This window comes from Chlamydotis macqueenii, chromosome 9, assembly GCF_036417535.1.
Source record: "Chlamydotis macqueenii isolate bChlMac1 chromosome 9, bChlMac1.mat, whole genome shotgun sequence".
Taxonomy (NCBI): domain Eukaryota; kingdom Metazoa; phylum Chordata; class Aves; order Otidiformes; family Otididae; genus Chlamydotis; species Chlamydotis macqueenii.
The window spans coordinates 6,761,252-6,778,862 of NC_141564.1; the positions used below are offsets into that span (position 1 = coordinate 6,761,252).

General features: G+C 42.7%; 1 protein-coding gene across 1 annotated transcript; it reads left to right on the plus strand.

The window, feature by feature from the left end:
* The first annotated feature begins 5,292 nt into the window (after positions 1 to 5,292).
* On the plus strand, positions 5,293 to 14,478 carry AMER3 (APC membrane recruitment protein 3). The gene is given in 3 exon segments (XM_010128383.2): positions 5,293 to 5,352; positions 11,439 to 14,384; positions 14,386 to 14,478. Coding segments are annotated over 2 exon segments (3,018 nt in total). The 5' UTR covers positions 5,293 to 5,352; positions 11,439 to 11,459.
* Positions 14,479 to 17,611: the final 3,133 nt, after the last annotated feature.

A 17,611-nucleotide genomic window follows, 5' to 3' on the forward strand; every position in this document is an offset into this window, starting at 1 on the left:
ACTGCAGTTAGCAAACTGGCTGTAGTGCTCTTTTTCCTTGAGGTCCCACCAACTAGACGCTCAGCCAAGAGGTTTCCTCCCTCCGAACAGCATTTGTGATTTGGCTCATGGCTCGCATACCGCTCATCAGGACTCCTTTGCAAGACCCTGTGACAAGTATATCTTCTGCAGTGTGACCAAGCCAGTATCTCTGTGCAACACATGATTTATTTTCTCACTGAGACACAAAATAAAAGCATACAAGGAGTGAAAAGCAGAAGTTGGAGCAGCAGCCTGCCCTGCTCACAGCCAGTATCCCTCCTCTCTGCATGTATATCTGAGCCTGCTCTGCTAGTGTGCTCACCTTCACTAACTTTATCTAATTACTCACTTGTCACTTACCTAGGTCTTTTTAGTTTTAGCCTTCCTTTGATCCCAGCTTTACAATTTGAAAGACTACCCCATTAGAGCCACTGAAATAGTTTCTCCCTCACTGATGGTCTGTCTCTGTTATTTGAAGCCATGTATCTATGGCTACTTACACCCCTACATTTTTTTTCATTTTCCTGACTAAGCCTTTAACAAAGCCTTCAGAGCACTTAACTGTATGTATTCTGGCAGACAGCAATACAAAATTAAGCAGGGAAACCAAGTAATACAAAACAGTCATTAAAGATTTCCTATAATCTCCCCTCAAGTCATTAAAGTAGGATCTTCCTCAGCGGAAGCTGAGAAAATTTTGCTTATAGGTTGCACTGGGATGTCTGTGGAACAGTGCATTTTGCAGTACGCTGAATTATTATTCTGCCTTTGAGACAGGGAGCGTCTGTTAATGACAGTAGCATTTCAATAAACCGGAGATATTCTTGCATGGACAGATGTCTTTGACACACAGGCATATCTGGAATGGAAAAACTTCTGAAAATGTGCCTTGTATTTAAACATTCCTGTAGTCAAGTCCTTGAGGTGTCATGTCCCTCCCAGGCATTGTCTCTGATCTTTAGAGCCTTGGAGTTCTTCATGATTTGGTGAAATAATTCTTCTGGAGTAGTTCTTCATAGCTTATTTTTCCCACGTTGATTTTATAGGTAAGTATTTATTACCTGACAGCTTTTTGTTTAAAGTAGAAAGTTTAAGGGCAGACACTATTTTAACAGGAGCAGCTGGAGAAATGTCCTCACTATTTTCTTTTTTTCTCAAAATCCCTCTTCATTCTCCTTTGAGGCAACAAGCAGTTCACAATCAATCAGCCACAGTCCCAAGAACAGCAATACTAAGGAGATGATCAGTCCCATCCTGGAGGCACTCGACACTCCTTCCTGCCCTTAAGGGCACTCTGAGGGCTGGCTGGCAGGCACAACAGCCAAGCTTTTTAATAACGGTACTGAGAGGGGCTCTTGCAACCTTACTTGCTCCACCTCAACCCCTTGTCAGCAAATATGGCAACAACAGTGCCCGACAGGGAAGACAGGCAGGAGATGTTGAGGCGGAATACACTTACAGAAATCTGTGGATAAAAATCCTTTTATTCCCTTTGCTAAGTACTGATGTTATTAACAGCAATTCACAATCCTAAATTTTGCAGCACACACTAGCTCACCAAGAAACTGAGAAGAGAGTAGCAATTAACTTAATGTAAGCCCTGGGAAGCAGTCAGATAAGTAGCAAAGATTGTTCCCTTCAACCTAGGGCAGTCTTCTACTAGCAATCTGGAGAGAAAAAGCTCCATATCCCATTACCAATTTTCTATGATGTGCAAAACCAAGAAATACTGATAAGAATCCATGAATAATTAAGTTTAAGCTGATGTTAGCAGAAAGCTCAACTGGATTTGGGACGTTAAACTCTTCATTAGTTCACTGGCAGGAAATAGCCTGGGTCAAATTCGTTCTGCAAGTAACTCCTTGGAAACAAATAGAATTATTCTAGCAAACGAATTTGTTCTGACCCTCAAGGTTAAAGAATCAGTGACTTTCTTCCATGACAGAAAACTAAAACATAATATAGTTAGCTTTTTGTGAGTTGCTCATGCTAATAGTTACCTTCAATCCCTTGATGCAAATATTTGCTACCCACACTGGAGAGATGCAGGCTTCCAAGTTCTGGCAGGCTGGGCCTGCCTCATCTAAAAACTCCATCCCCATGTTTCCATACTGCCCCTTTTGTGGATTTTCCTTCTCCTTTCCCTAGTCCTCTTCATTGGATACCAAGGATCCCTGCTGCCCTACTCTTGCCACGCCAGAGACTGTACGTTCCTTAGTCCCTCTCATCTCAAGGGCCCTCTTCTTACTCCCCATGACAAGGGCTGTGCGCTTCTGGCAAACAGATGGCAGCTGTTCCATGTGCCCCTCATTTACCGTTTTCTGATTTCCCTTCCCTTTTATGCCCACTGATGCCCAAAACAATTCTGGACAGATTGAATTAATCAGAGAGGATGATTAGATTCTCCAAGAACTAACCTTTTGAAGCAAGCTGTTCAGCAGCCACAGTGAAACAGCCTGAAATGAAGTGAGAGCAAAAAAAGGGTAATTCAGGGAACTAGAAGCTGAGAACTATTTAGGAAGAAAAAAAAAAGTTCTATTGCAATGCATAAAGGCTACCATGGTTCAGCTGCTATTCAACAAACTGTGCATTTCCCAGTGCATGCAATGAGACTGTGATTTAGGCCAATGCAGGCTGTGGCTATGGATGCCTACGGCCATGGAGAGCTACAGATAGGTATGGCCAACAGATTTAGGCCACTTCCCTTGATGGAGGGAAATAAAAGCCATAAAGACGGAAATGTTTGTCCATACAGACATCCTAAAGTAAACATACTAAAACCTGGAGTTCTCTCATTACAGGATCTTCTTTGCCTGAGTCACCATGAACAGATTTGAGTATCTCATCCAGGTCTAGAGTGATCTCCCCTAACTCCTCCAGCAAAGCAACAACAGATGTTATTTGTTAGAAACAGGAACATCTATATGAGAGCTTTCCCAGTGCCTGAGAAGCAGCAATAGACTCTCCTAGAAACAGCAGGTATGGGATTTACCTTAAGGACTACCAGAGCTAAGAGCTCCTCCTTGGCCAGATTCTCTTCTCTAAATCTTTGAGGATGGCTTGTCTTATTGAGCTTGAGTTGCACATGAAGTAGGCTTCAAATGCAATGCTAAGTGCCCTCTGTTGTCTATGCCCTTCTCCACATGGCATACGTGGGTACATCTTTTCTGATGTACCTTTACCTTTAATGCCTCCACTTCAGAGTTCAGAAACTCAGCTCAGAAATTGAGTGCATGAATAACTTTCAAATAAAAACTCTAAGCCCTCAGTTTTGCTAGGTTTGCCTAGACAATACCAACACCAGCCCATCAGCCTTGAATCAGCACCAGAAGTGACCTCTGATTGACTCTCATGTCTATCAGCATTTCTAACAAGCCTTGGTGTTACTCTGAACAAAGAAGGACTTCAAAAGTTTTAAAGGCTCTCTCTTTCCAAAATAGAGTGCACAAAGTGGAGGCTCTCAAAATCTATATCACTGCAGAGCAAGGATGTACCATCAGAAAACTTGGTGGCTTCATATACCCATCATGAAGAAAGACTTCCTCCTATATTAATACAAATAATATTTCATGCAGAATAAAAACTATCAAATCTATTTCTAATTAATGTATTTTCTCTCATGATTGGTCTTAATCTACTTGCCAGAGCTACTAGGATTCACCCACAGCTCATTCTTTTCTCCCACCAGGCTTTTGGTGAAGTCACACAGGGGCTTTCTACTTGTTGCAGGTGGGACTGAACCTGAGGTGTTTTCCAAGATGTAACTTTCCAGTTTCTACCATTAGGGACGCCTACATGGCTTACTGGCTGGCACTCTGAGCAGGAGCCCTCTGTTCTGCCCCCTTTAAGGTCAACTGGCTGATTTTTCAGCTTTAAAAGCCTAGACCGCACAAAAGTTTAAGCTCCTTCACTCCCCCGTCTCCAAAGTTCAGCTAAAACACACTGTGAAAAGGAAGAGGAGAACAGGCAGCAGGTTAAGACTTTTATTCCCTTTCTTCTGTCATGTGGGGACAGAAGAGACCAGTTCTCTGACTGATGCACCCGCTCCAGTTGTGAGGGAACGCTCATCTTCAGTTCATATAGACCTGGAGGATTCTCTAAATACCTGCACAGATCAGGCCTGTCTGAACTTGCTCTGTCCCACTCAGTCATCGAGAGCTGCCTGTTCACTACCTTAGAGCAACAGTGGTGTTTAGCCTCTACATCAGAAGGGTAAACTGCTCACAGATACGCCAGTCTGTACAGAAATTACTGCATCATCCTCAAGTACAGCTTTAAACTGCAGCTCACAGGAGAAACTACTGAAGTGGATTAAGCCACTGCTTCATGGTATACACTTTTGCTTTTAAGAGGCTCCTATCATGCCCCCAACAGAGGTGTTTTAAGAAGCAGGACGGAGAAGGCATGGGGTTGGAGAGACTGATGTAAAGGACTCAGAGGAGAGTTAATGGGGAGGGACAATCAAGATACGACCAGGTTGGAAGCTCTTCGCAAGGAGAGGGCTGAGGATGCCAGCTTTTTGCATTTGTGAAATTAAAGCTTTAGTGTTTGTGATGGTAATAAACTCACCTATATAACAAAGAATGCTGTTGTAACATCAGATGTTGACTTCACTGCACACTGAAGCAGAAGTTAGACTGTAAGGAAAATTCAATAAATAATATTTGATGAAGGCAATATGAGGCTGACACCAGGCTCTCTAGCTTTGGGCAGCAAAAATATTTACTCTCTCCCCTTACACCACTTTGCTCCCACATGAAATCCTCTCTAACTTCAGCATTAACAAAAGCTCTACAAAGGGTGGCACAGTTCAATAATCTGCACCATTGCACAGTGAAGCATCTCACTAACCTAACAACATTAGGACCACTTTTCCTGAATCCTAGCCAGAAAAAAAAAAAAAGTGTGAGAAATGAAATTAATTCACATGTATTCCTCCCTATTTAATAAGCAGTCATACAGAGAGGAACCAAAATGCTGGCTCAGGACTCCCGAGCTTAACTTCTGGGCTTTTATTCCTTAGCAATGGAGGCATCTCCACGGCATCAAGCAGACAGCTGAAATAAGCACCTCTCCTAAATCAAGCTGTATGTGGAAGCCTAGAATCTATGTAAGGTATGGAAAAGCTACAAGCAGGAGAAATGAGGGGGTGGGGATGAAGGAAGAAGGAGGAGGAAAAGACAGGGGGTGGAGAGTAACACTGGAGAGCAGCAGTGGTTCAGCCCCTCAGAATCTGAAAAGCATCACAGGAGCCTCTGGATAAAGACCAGCCTCAGAAGCAAGGCTACGAGACAGAGATTCTGACAGATTTCTGCTCAGTGATAAAACATGGTGAGTAGGATTTTTATGATCTGCCTTATTGTTTGCTCTGGTGCAATGGCATTTCCTCTGCTCTGACACTCACAGGGACTCTGAGGGACTAGTATTTTGGGATGACTGCTCATCTTTGAAGCATTGTTTTTTACTTATTGTTCCATAGATCTGACAAGTGTGTGCCTGTATTTATATAAATGCATATCCTGTCTCCTTTTAAAGCAATAAATTACTGAAAACAGCCAAAGCTGACAGTGTTAACACTTTGCTGTCTGGTACCAACAGGCTGCTGGTCAGGGCAAGTAAAAAATGCCTGGTTTCCTTCTCAGGTACACAGTGGAAATTTCTGCTCATCTGCCTTCTCCTGCTTCGATAGCTCCCTGTGCAGGAGTTCATGCATGGTGTAACTGGAACATTTGAAGGAGTTACATTTCTTTCAGCCTCAGGTATAGGAGAAAACTGAGGGAGGGGTGTAGAGGTTTTTGTCAGCGGAGGAGGCTCCTTTTGTCATGGTCTCAGCCTCCTTCACCCTGCCGCCCACCCCACGCGGGGCTGGGGGAAGCAGTGGGTGCTGCTGTTCCCCCAGGGATCCCTACTGTCGGCACACACCAGGACAGTATGCTGGGAGTGGAAACGTGGTTAATTTTACTATGTAAAATCCTGAGCTCCTCGGAACAGTTGGCAGGGCTTAAAGGAAGGTTCAGGCTTCCCTATAGCACACTGCTAATAAGATTAAGCTTTTAACTACACATCCTTCTAGTATTCTGCTGAGGAGTATTTTGCTGTGTGTGCTCAGTGGAATTAAGGTTGAAGAAAAACACACCAATGTGCTTTTTTGCAGGTTCTCTGTGAAAAAGCCATTGCCTGACCTAAATGTATATGCAAATAATTAGGCATCCTGGGTTACCCAAGAGAGACAAGTGATTAAGGGGAATGATAAGATACAGCCACTAACGATGATGAGAGGAGTGCTCCCAACGAGAGGCATGATCTCAATGCAGGTTTGTGTGTCACACAGGCATCTTTAAAAATAAACATTCTTCTGTGTCTTGAATCACCCCTGTTCCCGATTACACCCTCCCTTTCCACTCCGCTCTTTTCTGTTTTCTAATGGAGATGAGATACTAGCAGAGTAATCAGTTTAAGTGAGAAGATGAGCCTGGCTTTAAAATCCTCTTTGGTTTTTACCATAAGAACTGTTATGTTTATTTGCTTACTAGAAACACTGTTACAGTAACTGCAAATAGGATATCATTACCCTCTAGCAAGGAAACATTTTATTGCTTTGTAGTTAAAAATCAAATTAACAGAATGGAATATACGCTCGTGAATATTAGTATTTCCTTTATTAGCTTTTCTCTTCTGAGATAGAGAGTTAAGGATTTTGACAGTAAATAAAGTCTTATTCCAAAAATATCCCCCGCCCCCAACTTTACTGGGAGCACCAGCTGTTCTTTACGCCTTGCTAATTGATTAGATCCTAAGCATTAAAAATTAGTATTGTCCACTGCCTTTAAAAGTAGCTGTGGCTATCACCAAGTCACGCTTGCTTATTTTCGCATTTTAGATCTTCCAACTGGTGCCCAGCAAAAATCATCCCAAGGTTAACTAGGCATAGGAAGGGAAAGCCTCCTGGAGCACCGTGTTCTTTTTCCCTTTCCCATTACACAACTTCTCAAGAAATATTAAAAAAAAAAATTCATCTTAAAGTGCACCCATTTTAAGCATAATACACGATGAAATGTCCAAACCAGATATATGTTTTTAGGAAATTTAATTCTGCTACCATTTTTGTTTGGAAAGCAGGGGTAACATTTTCAAATGTAACACTGATACTCAGGATCTTAAGTCTGTTTGATACAAAACCACTTGAGGAAAAGGGATTTTGGACTCACTCCAAACTTGTATCCTAAAACATAAAAGCAGTCCAAATAGAGTTTTTTCCCCCTCTTTTTAAATCAAAAAGCCTAAAAGACCATGCAATGTTTATCAACTCTTTCATTTAATAAAAGGAAAACCTTGGAGGGAGGTGAAATGAAGACTCCAAGTGGCATGCAGAATTTTACTTAGCAAGAGACAGCAAGGAATCATCTCCAGAACCTGCCAATTTTAGGAATGAACTAAATGTAAAGAATCAGAAAGAACCCTCCTATCTCCCCTGCAAAACAATGACTGTATTCTGAATTTTGCTTATTACTATCTCCAAGAGAGACCACGATATGTAAATTACACATCAAACAAACAAGCAAGAGTGTCCAAGCCAGACAGCTGATAATATTTTGTAATAAATGAACCTTACTTATATTTTTTCCTACTTAAGCAAAAGTAATTTTGAGCCAAACTTGCTGGAGCCAGAGAGTTCATCTAAATTTCCTCTTTGTAATACTATTATTTCTATCCATGCAACCTCACTGAAGCAGATACTTGTACTTTCCCAGTAGGATGATTTTCCTAGAGTTACATCCAAGAGGACTACTGTTTTAGCTACTGATACATTAAAGCACAATCTATTCTTTTCATAGAAGATAGCCTCAACAAACCATTCCACTGTGAGATAAGTGAATAAGATACAAGTTCATAACTTTGATACCAGCCCAAAAACCAAAGCAAGTCTTCCCCCACTCCTCCAGAGAGGGAAAATTGTAGACTGCTCACCCTGGCAGAAAGCTTTGGGGGCCATGAGCAGAGGCAAGTGTGACTCCTCTCTTCTCTGACCCAGAGGCAATATTTGGACAGTTTGAATCTTGCCTCCACTCATCTTCCACCTGCTTCCTAATGAATATCCAGTCCAGCTCCACCGCACCCCTCTTTGGCCTCCTTGTCTGTTGACCTGGACTTAGGTAGAATTTAGGCCATTCCAGTATGGCTTTTACTAACCAGCGCAGTTACCTAACTCAGACTTGTTCAGGTCCTCATAACCCAGGACTATAAGCAATTGCTTTGACTGTCCTAAAACCATGTTTCCTCAGCCCACAGGAATGTGTTCCCATTCCCATTCTAAAACTTTAATTTACTTTTAGATAAAGCACAGACTCAGTAAAATGTTCTGTGCTTATGAAAAGGCTGTCAGACACCCTGCACAGATATTTGTTTGAACATGAAGTATCTCTGCATTTTATGCAGATAATATATGCAGATAATATGCAGATATAATATTACCCAAATTGAAACCAAAACTTTATTTCCATTATAGTATAAGCCCAAAATCTGGACCTAATTGCCTGCTTAGACACTTGTGAAATCCTGAAAGTGAGCAGCTGGTATGATCAAGACAGATAAAAGTACTGTTTACTGTACATGGGAAGTCCCAATGCTGCTGCACCTAAGATCATGGTCAATGACAAGTAAACTGTAGCCCAGTATAAGATTCACGGGTGTCTTCTATTTAAACACATGTTCCGTAAGTAATTTCATAGATATTAAAAAAAGAAGTTAAGTAACATTAATGAAGAAAACATCCAGAGCCTGTTCAAAACCTAGTCTTAGTAGACTGACTCCTAGTTTCCACAGGTTTCTGTTCTTTACAGTGATTTTTAATTGCAAAACATATTTCCTTTGCGAAGGTGGAAATCAATCCTTCACATACCCTCCATCTCTGTGGAAGAAGAGATATACTGCAAGTTAAGTCCAACAGGAGAATAACTAAAAAGAAGTAGAGACAGGCAATAGTGCAGCAGAGTGCATGGGTCAAGAAATCCCAGAGAAGATGTACCATTTTTTAAATGCCTAGAATAATTTTTCACAGAATTTTGATTAGCTTTGCATAACACTGGAGAGTAACTTTCCCTTACAGCACTTTAATCTATTTCTAACTTCATGGATACAGCTCCTGGGGTTAGAGACATAAGTTGTGTCCCTACAGACTGGAGAAAAGGTATCATGGTATAGTCCATTACAATCAAAAGTGCTAAAAGTATTAATAGATACAGAAAGAGAGTGGCATTGCATAGGTATTTCTGTTCTATATTTGGAAAGAAGCTCATTGATAATTTATATCATATGAGGATGAAGAGGAACTCATAGTATGGGAAGTTACAAAACAGCATCTGAGACAAGTATTTTTAAAAATCTGCAGACTCTGGTAGTCTGCCCTTAAGAGCCCTTGAAGAGTTGACTGAGGAGATCTTCCCTTCCTTGGTGTTCATTTTTTATAGCATTTTTAACAGGGAAGGTTCCCGAAGCCGTGCCAGTGTTCAAACAGGATAAGTAGGATGACACAATGAACTAGATACTAATTAGTCTGGCATGAATCCTGGGGGAAAATGAGAAAAGAATATATGGGATTAAATAGAGACATTAAACAATTAGAATATAAAGTTGCTGATTATATGTATAGTAGATTAAAAAAAAATACCCAAACATCTAACTTATTTTTTTCTTCATCAGAGGAAACTGAAAAGGTAGCACAGGCTACCATCAGCGTATCTCACATTATTATACTACCTATATCCTCAGTACAGATATTATTCAGGCCATTTGGGCTTTCATGTTAAAACTGTTCATCTAATCTATAAAAAAGACAGACGAAAAAGCCTTGAAGTTTCTAGACCCAGTTATCAAACTGGTAGTCCATTGTTTTTCTTATCAAGGAGATACAATTCAGATCAAAGATTTCTTTATTCAAAAGATTATCTAATGATGTCCTGAATTCTCAGCTTCAATAAGTTTCATACCTGATAAAACAAGTCCACCTCTAAAAGCCTTTTTAATGCATCTACAGATAAACTTCCCAAGTATGCCATTTCCTACAAAAATGACCCTTGCTTAATACTCAGAATGGGCAGAAACAGCTGTAGGACTTCAGAGTCCTACATAACGCTGTTATAATGCTAGCATTTGCCATGTCACAGACTTCTAAGGAGCTTCTCAGCAGCAGGACTTCCCACAAGGGACACAGTACGTACTTGTACAATTGCAAAGGACTAAGGTGACAGACACTTTATCTTTGGGATATTAATAACTGGTCTTGCGTCAGCTGTTTCTGATAATTTTCACAACTCTGCTGGAGTTCTGTGCACAGAATTTCTTCTCAATTGCACCTTGCTTTTCAGAAAAGGAATGTAATCATGTCCCAGTGACCCATTTCTAAATATGCAAAACAAGCTTCCTGTAGCATCAGTGAACTCCAGATACCTGACAGCGTAGTAAAATGTTTACTGGCTTTCATCAGGAATGCTCCGCAATACTCACATGCAGCTCCAAATGCAAATAAACGTGCCAACATCCCAATCACGCTGACAGATGCCCATCTATCACCACCCACCATGTTTTCCGTAGTATCCACACTCTCGATGTTAAATAGTCACATCTTACCTTACGTTTTCTACCATTTGTCACTGACCTACATTTAGTTGTAAATATTGCTAATCACCTGCCAGTTTGCAGCTCCTCTAACAAAGAGGCTGTCACTGATCTGCCTGCTACAGAAGTTCTGCAGGTGACAACTCCCAGATACACAGAGCCGTATCTTGTGATGTGTTGGTCAGAGTGCTGCTGTTCCCAGCAAGCTCTGGCAACTGGAAAGCTTCTGGAGGCTACAGACAGCTGTTATGGTTTAAGGTAGACTAAAGACTGCTTTATGTTGTACTTTAAGAGTGTACAAAGGCTAGGCTTGCTGCTGAATTTAAAATCTCCCCTGCTGTCTTTGTGCTGGGTGCAGGTCTGGATCCAGGGATCCAATCTGAGATTGTTCTCAAGGGAGTACTGGTAATTTTTCATTTCATCAGTGCTGCTACATACAGTTTGTCAAGAAGTGATAGAGATAGCACTGTGCTGTCTGTGTGTGTTGTGCAGTTCAATGGCTCTAAGAGGTTTTAGTTACGTCCACACAATTCAAAACAAGAATGTTCTCTGAGCCTCAGCTACCAGCCCATAATGTGTACTGTCTTCTCGCTGGATCTTCCAGCCATTGCCAACATACCTTCTGTATCACTTGCTCTGTTTCTCATGCAATACTGTGACTCAGTGTTGGAAATTTCTGGTGACAAACAAAATCAATTGCATAATGCTTAATATCAGTCCCTTTGTTCTCCAGCTGTTTTTAAAATTTACCAGTGCTAGCCATCAACCTCACAATATTTTTTATTCTCCTGTTTTCTTTATAGAAACAGATGTGAAGAAGCAGTATGGAGCTCAAGAGAGGAAAGACCTTCATAAAATCCAGTGTGCAACATGAGAAAGTGCCATTAGTGCACACAGTTCCTACCAACAAAGACGACAGGGGGAAAGACAAAAAGGCAGCTCTGGAGGGAAATCAAAGTGTAGCTGAAGTCCAGCTGGCATGTTTGGCCACACACAAGAACTACAGATTTTCCACCAGAGCAGCGAGGAACGGGGCTGGTGACAACTGCCTGGAAAAATCATCTGGGTCCTCCTACAAACTTGTAAGGAAGAGTAAAACCCATGACTGTGTTACTGAGGCAGACAAATCAGAACAGTGCAGCCCCAGCAGCAGGGCTTGTGAGGAAGATTTTCCTGGAAAGGGTAAGGGGCGACTTGTCAATAGCATCAGCTTTTCAGGGGTGTCCAGCTCCAGCAGTAAGAAGGAGTGTGTGGTCAGCCCCAGCCAGTCTGCATGCAGCAGCCAGATGATCGATTACAGGAACTTTGTGCCACAGATGCCTTTTGTACCAGCTGTCGCAAAAACCATTCCCAGGAAGAGAATTTCCCTCAAGAGATCTAAGAAGGGGCTCAGAGATATATTTCATATAAAAAAAAATAAACCAGAGAGCCTCACATTCCTGGTTGAGAAGGGCAAGAATCTGTCCTCTCCAGGCTGCAAGAGTGAGTTGTCGGGGCGCCTTGCCAAGTATCTTTTCAAAACCGGAGACACATTTGCAGCTGATTACTTGTCACAAGACTGCTCAGACAGTGAACTGCAGTCTGACTCTTCCTATGACTGCTGCAATACCCTGTGCGAAGATGTCGCCTCGCTGAAGAGCTTTGATTCCCTCACTGGCTGTGGGGAAATCTTTGCTGATGAGAGCTCTGCTCACCTGGAGTTGGAGAACAGCAAAGAAGTTCTGCCAAGACGAAGCAAGCACAAAGACAGCCCTGTCATGGGCTCCTTCCAAGGTGGTGTGGAGCAGCTGGCCTCTCCTGGCCAGAATGAGACCGTTGAATTTGCAAAGTTTTGGGACAACATCAACAAATCAGTGAGGTTACATCAGAGTGCTCTCTTTGATAAGAAGTTACTGGAGATACCTGGTCCTGATGTGGAAAAAGCTAGAAGCCAGGCTGCTGCATCTATGACAGACCCCCAAATGTCACCTGATAAAGATGGTGACAATTCCAAAGACAGCTCCACAGAAACAGGAACACCAAAAAGTGACAACCAAGAATCCACATCCACAAGTGATGAAGGCTACTATGATTCATTCTCTCCTGGACAAGATGACGAAATGAAGGAAGCTCAGACCCCTGGAGTCCCAGGTAGATTTCCAAGAGACAGCTACAGTGGAGATGCCCTTTATGAGCTCTTCTATGACCCAAATGAAGTCAAAATAAACCCAGTCCTAGATGATGACTTGTGCACAACTGAAAGCATTTCAGAACAAGCCATTGAAATCCCGTTGTCCATTTACAGCTTCCATGTTGGAGCTGAGGAGAACATGGCTTCCCAACCAACTCTAGACATTATCAGCCAGGGTTTTTTCCACAGCACATGGAAAGGCAAAGAATGTTTGCTAAAGCTCTGCGATACTGAGCTTTCACTGACCATGGGGATAATAAACTGGCTGCGAAAACACTCAGGACTTGTTTCCTCCCCTGGCTCTCTTCAGAGTCCTCAATCGCAGCCAGAAAAGTCTAATGATTCATTGATCCTGCCCAGCCCCAGTCCAGAGCAGAAAGCAAGCACAGAAGCTCTGCAGGAGAAACCAGGCAAGGAAGAACCTAATACATTTAGCGTATGTGTGTCTTTGGATGAAAGCAAACATGCAACCCAGGCCTCTTCAGTAAACATTGCTGAAAGAGACAACAGCCTGGACTCTTACCCTAACACATCTAACTTGGATTTCCAAGGAAGGAAAGGGAGTCACCACGAGGATTCATCTACAGTGCCTGAGACTGAGGAAACCACCGGAGCATCAAGTTATGCAGCACAATCACAGGCTAGTGGAGACAATCTGCAGACACCTTCAATTGAGACTGAGAAGGCGAAAATTTCAGAAGGATGTGAGACATTTGGAGATAAAAACCCACTGACAGAAAAGCTGAACAGAGAGAGTGGCTCCCAGAGCTCTGAAAACTCTCTGTTAGATGATAATCACGAAGTAGAATCATGTTACTCATACAAGACTGCTGCAACCTCGCTCCTGGTTCCCCTGGAGAGGGAGGATGGAAATAAATCAATGTATCACTCTCTCTCTATTTCCTGTGACAAACCGCTGCAGCCTCTTAGTCTCAGACACTTCCAGAGCTACGTTAGCCCCACACCAACGGAGAGCAGCACTAACATAGTGCAACTCTTAGAGCGCTGTGTGACACAAGTGGCATCATTAAAAATCAGCTATGAAAACAAGCACCTAGAAGACAGATGCATTGAGAATGAAATGAACAATATCATTTGTAAGATGTCTCAGTACAAAAACAAGTTACTCTTGCAAAATGAATGCAACTGCATTGCCCAAAATCCAGAATACTCCAGTATTCCTAGCACAAACCAATACAACTCTGAAACAAGTTTCCAATCCAGGAGTCTTTATAATTTAAAGCAAAATGGGGAGCAAATTTGCTCTGAAGATCAGAAAAGTAGAGCAAAAATCCTAGATGAGGTCACTAGAAGCAAAATAAATTTTGAATATGCCCAGCTAAATAATCAAGCACTCTCCTATTTAAAAGACTTTACATTTGACCTCAGTCCAACTGACTCTGCCCCAGCTACAGCTCTTAGTAGACCAACATTTTTACCTCTCTTTAGCTCTGTCTGCTCAGACATATCTGCTACTTTTCCCCAAGCTTCATACAGCACCACCGTCTCCCTAGCGGACTCACCGCAGCCTGAGGAGGCCAAGCAGAGCAGCCTGGGGCCGCGGAGTTACGCAGAGACCCCCCCACAGGGGCCTGGCTGGAGGGAGCACCCCGTCCTGTCACCCAGAAGCAGCCACCTCGGACACAGCAGTGACAGGGAGGAGTCACCAGTAACGCACCTGCACTGAGAAGGTGAGTGCTTATGGAAAGTTTGAAATCGAATGTGAAATAAGGAACATCTGTTCCCTTTTCACAGAGAGACACTTACGGCAGCAGAGTCTGATACATACTCACGGTTTCTCAGTCTTCCAGTTTCATGGTTCTTAACCTTCACTTAAGTGTGGTAGTTAAGAGTAATCAGAATTTAAATTACACAGTTGCCCAAGCCAGGGGCCACATACAGCAGGTATCGCATTCACTGAGTCTTACAAGTCCCATGCAAAGGTTGAAGCCCCATCTTCCACCCAGGTGCAGCAGTTTTAACACCAGCTGAAGCAGGGAAAATTTTTTCTTCTCCCACTCCAGGATCTGCCACATTTGGAACAACACTGTGGATATGGCTGCCTGGCCACAGAGCACCAGCAGCATTCAGCTCAGAATCCTCACTACCAGGCCATTAAATCCTCTTGCTACATAACGACAGCATAAAAATTATGCCCTGCTTCCCCTCTGGAGTGATAACTGGATATTAGACAGAGCTCTACTGGAGTCCTGATGTGTGAGCTCCTACACAAGGGGTCACACAAGCAAGCCAGAGATCTGCAGTGTTAAGTCACAGGGCAGACAGACATACTCAGTCCTGCAGTTGTATGTATACAGTGTGCCCTCAAGCACAAGGGAAAGCCCACAATACTATGCTGCTGCTGCTAAGTGTACCAAAAGGATGTTCTTCCTAACAGGGTTGCAAGCCTCAAGTTTCTCTAGAGCAGGTGTAGCCTGTCTCTGGACAAACAGCACTGTGGAAAGCAAGAGCTGAAGCCAAGGCATGCTTCATGTGCAAGGCTTGACAGGCTTCTCAAGAGAGGGATTACAGGGTCTGTGCTGTACCTCAAGCTTCTGAAAATCCTTGCTCCACACTTATGTAGTATAGGGAGATCCAGAATTTGGTCTCTGACAGGGTAAGAAACACCTGTGCTGTAAAACAGAAAGAGCTGCTCAAGTACATAGCCATTGTGCTGGTTCAGATTTGCCTGTCACACAAGGCTTTAGGCTAGAGCAGACACCATGTGTACACACTGCTTTGACTCTTAAGCCAGATGAGAAATCCTCTGTCCTCCAGTTGCTGAGAGGAATCTGTCCTCCAAGTATAAAACCTGTGTAAATTCTTTGTGACATGCCCTGGCAAATCTAACAGATTGACTGGACTCTGCCCAACCCTGGCAGTCTGAGAAAGAGCCTTTGGAGTCGGTGGAAGGTGACGAGGAGGCTGGAGCAAGGGCCAGGACAGAGAATTAAGGAACAACTCACTATTGAACAGAGGAACCCAGGGGTTACAAAGCACTTCTCTGGCTCTTGTTGCTCACAGCAGTGTGACTGCTTTCTGGTCATCTCTAAGGTTTCCCAAGCAGCACAAACTCAAAAGGATAGTGTTTCGCTCTGCATGAGGCAAAAACATCCTTACATTTTCAAGTCTTGGGAGATTCAGCCACGTGCTTTGCTATTTACCTCATTGTGAAAGTGCCCTTCCCCATTAACAAGTCTCCCAGTGTAGGGAGGGATATTTTTTTAGGGATCTGCATGAAGTTAAGGGCCAGAGACTGTCAGTCTTCAATATCCTTTACTAACATATCATCCAGTTATAACCTGTTCATCAGTGAACTAGGTCTTCCTCTAGTGAAAGAAATTATTTTGATTTTTTTTTCCATTTTTGTTGAAAACAATGCTGACTAGCAAGCCACTTTCTTATGTCACCAGATTTTTGGTCAGAACTTGCCATTCCAGCACATACCATAGTCCTTAGAACTACTTGCCCCCATTAGATTGTTTCTAAAATTAAAAAATCTGTATAGGGAAGGAAAGGCTTGTGATCATAGCTGGTATATGTTAAGAAACCAGTGCTAGGCATGGCTTTTTAGATTTAGAACTGCAGATCAATGTATGCATTGGCCTGATATTTTTAGTTTGTTGTGAATATTCGTCTACAGGGTACTGCTAAGAATATCCCTGCCTTCGCAGGCTAGGAACGCACAAAGAGATTCTAATTTTGAGGAGTTACTTGCTTTCTGGTAGAAATGGAGAAGGGACTTGTAGCTGTCGTGACTGTCAGAAGTGGTAACAGACTGCACAAGACATATGGCAAGCAGACATTACTGGACTTGGGGCATGTTCCACTGCATCGTATCAAACTGCAGCTGCTATATGCCACCATGTGTCAGCACCAATACCTGCAGTGTCAGGAATGTGATGCAGTTCATATGCTACTACCTGAGGCCCAGGGAAACAAGAATTCAAGTTTTTTTTTCCAAAAGGGATCTGCTGATTTTTGATAGAGGTTTTTCTAACAGTAAAATTAATGGCATTTTCAAATATAGATGGGATTTGCATATTCATAAACTGGCTTTGAGGAATAGTCTCATTTCAAGGGATCGTTTCACTACAGACTTGCTGTTTGTTACAAATTTCCTACAGAAAAATAATTTAGACAATAATTAAAAAGGCATTTAACATGATTAAAAGAAATGGCTGTGGTAACAGATATAAATACTACCATGTGACTGAGCTTTCCTACCCAGTATCTTCTTGCCTGCCCACATTAACAGATAGCTTACAGGTTTGCCGGAAACCTTAATTTTTTCAGAAGGTGACTAAGGATCTTTGCCTTAATTATGGGGGTGGTAGTGTAAGAGAGGCAACCTACAAACATAGTGTCACCTCGGAATCCATGGAGACAGACATCATCGAGAAACACTCCTACACGGGACATGACTGTGCAAACCCGAAGAGCTTATACATGAAGAATGCTCCAAGATTCACTATTTTAAAATGCCACACTCAGGAGCTGTGAGAGAAGTGACTCCTGTGGCTCCTGCTTTGTCCCTCAGAACAAATGTTGCATAAGCAGCTCCAGTGCAGCCCCTGCCCCTCCCACGGACTCCCAGGCCTGAACTGGAGGAGCTAGGAAGGAGAAGGTCAACTTTTTCGCCATTTATCATGGGGCAGAGGAAAAGCTGACAGCAGAAGCCATTAAAATCTCCAGGTTTTCTCACGTCATCTCCAGATGTCCCAGTATCCAAAGTAAAAAATAAGCCCATCCTCTCTGCTCCAACTAGTGTGCAGCATTCCCCTGAGCCACGCCTGGTCTCCAGCC